An 8,038-nucleotide genomic window follows, 5' to 3' on the forward strand; every position below is an offset into this window, starting at 1 on the left:
CCTAATTGAACCTTCATGTCATGTAACTGTCAACAAAAAATAAAATAAAATAATGTCATGTTAAACCATTAACACTTCATATTCAAAGATGAGCAAGTGCAACACGCCACATCTATCCTGAGTGAATAGTAATCATGCTGGATGAACAGTACGTACGAATTTACTATTTCAATTTTTTAAAATATTTATGTACTGTTCACTTGGCGTGAGTATCAGTCGCACCCGATGCGGTGTATATCACTACTCTTCAAAGATTACTTTTGTGGGTAACGCCAGATGCAATGTATATCACTACTCTTCAAAGATTAATTTTGTGGGTAATATATTAGTAATAATAATAAAAAATTATAAAATAATTAAGTGATTAAATTTAATATGATCTTCAATCTAAATTTTTAAACCAATACCCAAAGAAAAGTACTAAAATAATATTTAAACAATTAAATTTTTATTAATCTAAATTTTACTTGTTTTATTTAAAAAAAAATATAAAGAATTCAAACAATCTCTTAACTAAAAGCTTCTTGTATAACACGTTTCAATTAAGGATTGCATCTCATTTTCACCAAATTGATGGGTCATATGTAACAAAATTTTTGTATTTAAATTATTGGTTAATATTTTTTAAAAAATAATAAAAAAAAATTATATTTTTGAGGAACGGAAAATTAGAAATTACTCCAAAGAGAGGCCCCCACTTGAAATTTAACTTTTAACAGTGGGGTGGGAGAGTGAAAAAAGCAGTGGTAGAAATTACTTTAGCTTTTGTTGTGAAATGACACTTAGGCACGTTAAAATCACGCAAAGTGATTCGCCTCTGTTTGTTTTCTTCACCACTTTAACCTTTGAAAGCCAAGCCCATCTCTTTTCAGAAATAGGCGTCCTTCTAGAATCTAGAGGGTACCTACGAGCAAATCCATCCCCCTACCCCTTTTCTTTTTTCCTTTGCTTTCGGATGCTCCTAAAGAGGGCCCGCCCCAACTCCCCGACCCATTATCCTCGCCAATAACTAAGCTTATTAACTTTTGTTGCGGGGATTTGGGATCAGTTGATTGGTTTTTGAGCTTCTTTTTACTGCTTCTTTTTACTGTCTTAATTAGCAATATATATTTTTTTTTTTCGCGTTCGTTTCAAGAATTTATATGGTCGTGTCAAATGAACATTTTTTTTAAAAAAAATTTGTTTACGTGTACGTTGTTTTAGGGCTTATTACTGAGTTATGGTAATAAAATGTATCTCTTGTTATAATTTTTTGATTAATTTAAGCAGAAACACACACTCACAACAAGAGAATTCTTCTAATCATTTGGTAATGATTTATCAAACATGCCCATGTATAATATAATCTTTATTTACCTTAAGCAATCATCTTTATTTTTACTGTTAAATAGTTTTCATTATTTATATTGAATTAAAGTGAAACTCTTACATGATTGTGACCCACATGAGTCCACACTTTCTTGATAATAATTACAAATTCCCCTCCCATAAATTCACCCACGGGAAATCTTAGTAATTATATATATATATATATATATATATATATATATATATTCTTTCTACTTTATAAATTCACACCCAAAGTGGTTGTGAAGCTTCCTTCAAGTTTGATTTTATGCTTTTGTTTTAGACTTTTTATCCCTTCCTTGTACTATTTACTTTTTTTTTTTTTCCATTTTGCGCAAGTATTTAACTTTCGGCTGATGTTGGCAAGTTCATATTCCATTTGGGCTGCTTAAACGGGTAATTATGCTTCCAACCCATAAATGCCAAGCACAAACAATCCTATACTTGTGCTCTAAGCATTACCAAAAACCAGCCTGCACTGTGGGCTCTAAGTACTCTTTTCATGCTTCAAGCACTTTTTACATGTTATCTTCACGAATCTTGATCCAAGCATAAAAGTGAGAGAACCATCTCAATGTCTTAAGGATCACTCCCTTTTGTTAAAAATACGAAAACACTCTTAAAAATACAAAGCATAGCGATTCATCTTGGCATGCCAAGCCTACTCAAGGTTCAATTGATATAGGACAATCTAAACTTGACTGATTTAGTTAAACGGGTTAAAACCCAAAATCTTGACATGACCTAATAACCTGTTTAATAAACAAGTTGTGTTGGGTTGACCTAAATACAACTTATTTGATCTGTTTTCGACCTGTATATTAAATTAAATGTAAAAAGTTTAAAATAAATTTATACTGGTTATGCGGGTCACCCGTAAGTTAATGAGTTGACTCATTTAATTAAACAGGTTCATTCAGGTCGACCCAAACCTAATTATACAAAACTTTAACCCACTTGTTGAGTTAATATCAGATTCGCAAGTCGTATAAAAAATTGACAACCCTTCTCAAATAGTACACGATATATGAACAATGTAATAATTACATTATTTTTCATGTGCACGAATCTCCCATAATAATGTATGTATCTATCCCACATGGAGCTAAAAAGAGGAGGTTGAGGCAGTACGACATCTTCATACTTGTTGGAGCCATACCATGCCCCCTTGTGTGGTCAGTCTCAACTTGTTGCTCACTCCTTATCCTCTAACAAATTTACTCTTACTTTTTAATTTGGAGAGAGATAGAGATAGAGAGAGAGAGAGAGAGAGGTGGAGTAGTGAATGTATGTGGAACACATACAATCATACATACCCCAGCTGCTGCCTGCTTCTCTACGCATACTTCTCAAGAGCACAATTCAATTAGATGAAGAGATATTGCTAAATGAGTTTAATTCCTTGCGGCCTACTGTTGATAGCTTATTCAGTTACCATTAATTAGTCTAATCTCTTTTTCTCATGTATTGTTGGGAGCACATGCATATTCAAATTATAATAAAATTTTTGAAAAAATAAAATAAAAAATTGAATACCCATTGTGTTGTGGTAGAAGAAGGGTATGGTCCACATATGATAAATACATGGCACAATTTGATTGGTTTAAAAATAGGGCAAAAGTGCAACAATGATTCTGACTTTATAAGTATAGCAAGGAAGATGTGTTAGCTAAGCAAAATGATTACAATAGTAGAAGGTCGAAACCCCTTTTGATCAAGGCTTAGGAAAAAGTCATCCTTCAAATTCCAATTTAAGCACATGATGAAGATACGAGACGAGACGAGATGAGATGAGATGAGATGAGATGAGAGAGCAAGTGTGATAATATGAAACCTTCTCGTCAAAGTAAGTGAGCTAAAAACAAATTTGAAAAAATTAGATGAGGGAGAGAAGTAGCCGTCACATTAGAGAAGGGCGTCCCCCATTACCCAAAAAAGGAACATCAAACGAGTCTCCGTCAATCCATTCGGTCGGGGAGGGCCTCATAGACATAGACTCCTTCCCAATTTCTCTTTCAAACTTGAAGAAATGTAAACAAAGGCGGTGTGGTCAGGTCGAGCTAACCCCCTACCCCCATTTCTTCACTTCATTGACATCTCTCTCTTTTTCTCTCTTTCTCTCTCTCGTGGGAGATGTGTGGACCCTACTTTACATCCCAACCAGCGGCGCCATTAGTCTTTACTTGGTTTAGAAGCTCACCCACCTCCCCTTATTTCACCCTCTCTCTCTCTCTCTCTCTCTTCATAAAAACACCCTCATCCCATTTATTATAAACAAATCCAAACACCACGCCATCACCTTCTTTGTCTTCTCTCTCTCTCTCTCTCAAACTCGTAGCCCATCCTTCTCTGCTACAAGTGCAACTATTTGTAGTTGGTTTTTTGCCTTATTTTATTGCAAACCCACAAACATTCAACCAATCATAGAGCGGGGAGAAGATAACGAACAATATAGAAAGAGGAATAAAGAGAGGGAAATTCCCAACATGAAAGGTGAATATGTAGAACCAAAGAGTGAAGCTTCCAGCATGTTCTCCAAGCTTCACCACCAACACCAACAACACCAGCACCAGCACCAGCACCAGCAGCACCCACAACATCAGCACCAACAACAACAGCAACAGCAACAGCAACAGCAACAGCAACAACTCCACCACCCATTTTCGCATCCCTTCCACCAAGTCTCCTCCTCCGCCACGCAACGTGAATGCCAGCAACAAACCTCCGAAGATGACGACAGCGGCCGAAGCAGCGGTGGACCCACTAACACCACCCCACCGACGAGCCAGGCCCAGAAGCCCAGGCTCTCCTCCGACGGAGGAGACGGAGCCACCATCGAGGTGGTGAGGCGGCCGAGGGGCCGCCCGCCGGGATCCAAAAACAAGCCCAAGCCTCCGGTCTTCATCACCCGTGACCCGGAGCCCGCCATGAGCCCTTACGTTCTCGAGGTTCCCGGCGGAAACGACATCGTCGAGGCCATTTCCCGCTTCTGCCGCCGCAAGAACATGGGCATCTGCGTCCTCACCGGCTCCGGAACCGTCGCCAACGTCACCCTCCGCCAGCCCTCCCCCACTCCCGGCGCCACCGTCACCTTCCACGGCCGCTTCGACATCCTCTCCATCTCCGCCACCTTTCTCCCCGGCACCACGTCCTTCCCCGTCCCCAACGGCTTCTCAATCTCCCTCGCAGGCCCCCAGGGCCAGATCGTCGGTGGCCTCGTCGCAGGATCCCTCATCGCCGCCGGTCCCGTCTTCATAATCGCCGCGTCCTTCAACAACCCCTCCTACCACCGGATTCCATCCGAGGACGATGTCCATAACTCGGGCTCCGGAGGAGGCGACGGCGTTCACTCCCCGCCCGTATCGGGTGGCGGAGAAAGCGTTCACGCGCCGGCCGATTCATGCGGGATGTCCATGTACAGCTGTCACCTGCCAACCGATGTGATTTGGGCCCCCACTCCAAGACAAGCACCGCCTCCACCACCACCTTACTGATTCCTTTTTTTTTTTACTGTTAATTACTTTCGAGAATTTTAGGAGATGTATTTGTTTTTCTTTCGCTCAATCTGTCCCCTTTCATTAACCTCTTGTTTCATTTTGTTGTTAATGTTAATTAATTTAGCATTTAGTTTAAGTAAAAAGAGAATGGAAGCCGAAACGAAAAAAGAGTCTAGGGTTTCCGTTAGGACTGGTCTTTTCTTTCTTTAATGTTGGATGGATGGTTGGCTCCGATAGGTCAAAATCTCTCCTCCTGACATTCACATGGAGGGAGTGAGGGAGGAGTAAAGGATGATTGGCATGGAAGATAATGCTGATTCGATTGATTTTCCCTGACGATGCCAGCTTCTTGATTTGGATAAAGTGTGTGGCAGAAGAGAACGTGGCTGGGGTTCTGCCTGCCCACTGCCACTGCCTGCCAGGCTCCTTTCTCAGCGGTTTTGCTTTGTCCAAGACGCTCTTGAAAGTTCTCTCTCTCTCTCTCCCTTCGCTTCCCCCCACCCTCTGCTTTCCATCTGATACAGTTTTGTACTTTGGTTTGTCTCTTTTTCTCTCCCTGCTGCTGCCTGAGAGGTAAAAAGAAAAAGCAGGAAAAGACTTTGGTGAAAGCTTCCTCTTCTCTCTCTCTCTCTCTCTCTCTCTCTCGTTGAGCTGTTGGTCACTATAGAGACAAAGCAGCACCCGTGCATTGTAGTGTAGCTGAGAATGGCTGTTTTTGTAAAGAACCCAAAGGATGGGTTGCAAAAGTACAAAACTATTATTATTGGAGGGAGGGGGGGTTTGGGTTGGGGGTGAAGAAATAAGAATCAACTTCTTTTGTTCCTTCACATTATTGTGGAATGCTTCGAAAACGATATCTCATGTTTGTTTTCTTCCTCTCACTTATAGCAACGGTCAGGGTTTTAATTAAACGTGTCTGGGGAGGGCACGGGAGTGTTGTTCTATCATCTATATGAATCTCTTTTTCCTTGCCCATTAAATAAAAGAATAAAGGGGGAAATGGGTCCTTTGATCAACGAAAGTTTTTAAATGCTTCCTGGTGTAATCCTATAGTTAATTACTATTTTCTTTTTTGAAATAATTCTTTTCCCTTAAAAGCAATTCAATGAACAAAATCTTGTAGAGGAAGTAATTGATCAAATCACAGAAATTTAGTCCTCTATAGTTGATGAGACATTATCGATCGAATGTAAAAGAAAAAAAAAATTTAATGACCGACTAACGATGCCATGTAAGCAAGATCAATTTTCTTTCTGGTTTAGTATAGTTGTTACATGGTGAATCTTATTCTTATTATTAATATGTATGATGTATCCTACCGATGGAAAATGTTTTGGGTATTCTATAGTTTTTACAGCTTATAAATTTACGTTGTAGCTTACATTTTATAATAATTATTTACACGTGGCCTGTCATTTGACAATCTACATCTTAATAATTGATATGGTGAGTATTACGGTGGACTTAAATGCGGTAATCTATATTATAGTGACTCTTAAGTCTTATGATAAGTATCACGTGAATTGACACATCAATTTGTAAAGAATTTGTTGTATCATTAGCAACACTCACTTATGAGTGATGTTATCTCCCTCTTTGTCCAATAAATTTCTAAGTGTGTCGGGAACGCTTGTGATAATATGCAATCCAAATGAGTTTGGGGTCTAGGGTCTTCACAAAATATATGACATTGGGTGTTGGATTCCAAATTTGAACTAGTTTCTTGATTCCTTTCTCCATTAACTAGTTTGTTGACTAATCGAGCCTGTTTGCCAATGGCCCTGGGCTGATACTGTACTAGGGCCAGCCTCAATCCCAAAAAAAAAAAAATTTACCTCAAAATTAATCTCAACATCTGTATTTTTTATACCACATCAATCATTTTTTTTAATTATTATTCAAATAAAAAAATCACTACAAAATAAATTTTTTACTTTTTTCCATATAAAATATATTTTTTCACTTTTTCCTACATAACATTTTCACTGAAACCAATTAAACACATATACCCAAAAAAAGTTCTACAGTACCGGCCTTGGTACAGTACCAGCCCAGGGCCATTGGCAAACAGGGCCATCAAGCCCTAGCTTAGGCAATGGGATGAAATTCCAAGCAATATTTTCTTGTGAATTAATCATTGGATACTTGTTTTCTGTGAGATCAGCTTAATTACCTTCATGACCAGCAGAATATATAGATTCACAAATTTCAACCTTCTAGGATATATTGGAAATCTTTCTAGAAAGCTATGGCTCCTTCAGATGGATACAGAAGACCACAAATTTTTCTACCACTTATGTCATACTTTTTTCTTGTTCTTTTTTTATAGGCATTTATGTGACTATTATTGAAACCCATGACTATCTTTTCCTTAGTGTATCACCTTATCTAAATGGTATGGTGATTGTTTCCTTGGCCACTAAATCTGAACAGGTTTTTGTAATTTGATTATCACCATCTGGGTCAACATCTTTTGAATGCTAATCCCCTCTTAAAATAAATTACCCATTTGAAAATAACCTTTTTGGCTTTTGCTATTGTTTCTTCTTTGGCTGTAGCAATGGAGAATAAATGAATGGCTTAAAACAAGAGAATTCATGAAAAAGTTGCACATGATCAATGCAATTCAGTGTTCTTCCCAACTAATTCAAACTTTGGCTTTTCCAAAAAATCCATAGTAGTGCCAAGATAGTTGCTCACAACCTAGCACACTGCATGATTGTTATCTTTTTCTGCTTGCAGTACTAGCTTCATAGATCATCTCTTTTTTCATCTCATTTCTTTTTCAAATAAACTTTCGGATATGCAGATAGCATGAGGAAAATAAAAACTTAGGTATATTCTATTTGTTGTATATACATGTGAGTGTAAAAAAATTGAGTCGCTTGTTAAAAATATATCATAACTATGAGTAATTAATATAGTATAATTGAACTAAAACCTATAGATTTAAGCTTTTAAGTTGTGTGGTGTCCTAACATCTTATATTATAGTCTCACTAAAAGACTCCTTAGTCCTTAACAAGTAGTATCAAAACGATTCAAAACAAAACCAACGGTAGAGTGGCATAAGCACAAACAATGGTCTCTAGAATAAGAACGAAAGTGCAAAGTGCGGGGTATGGACGATGATCTCTGGAGTAAGGGGCAAACGTGTATGGCACAGACAAACTTAGATAACACGTGTGATCAAAA

The 8,038-nt window shown here is 38.2% G+C and overlaps 1 protein-coding gene across 1 annotated transcript; it reads left to right on the forward strand.

Annotated features, from left to right (window-relative positions):
• The first annotated feature begins 3,423 nt into the window (after positions 1 to 3,423).
• On the forward strand, positions 3,424 to 4,929 carry LOC132190685 (AT-hook motif nuclear-localized protein 17-like). The gene has a single exon (XM_059605727.1). It carries the CDS (start codon positions 3,834 to 3,836, stop codon positions 4,839 to 4,841), a length of 1,008 nt encoding a protein of 335 aa, XP_059461710.1. The 5' UTR covers positions 3,424 to 3,833; the 3' UTR covers positions 4,842 to 4,929.
• Positions 4,930 to 8,038: the final 3,109 nt, after the last annotated feature.

Source organism: Corylus avellana, chromosome ca8 (genome assembly GCF_901000735.1).
Source record: "Corylus avellana chromosome ca8, CavTom2PMs-1.0".
Lineage (NCBI taxonomy): Eukaryota > Viridiplantae > Streptophyta > Magnoliopsida > Fagales > Betulaceae > Corylus > Corylus avellana.

Excerpts from the sequence above, each read along its gene's own strand:
- LOC132190685 (XM_059605727.1), top strand. The coding sequence starts at position 3,834 with ATGAAAGGTGAATATGTAGAACCAAAGAGTGAAGCTTCCAGCATGTTC.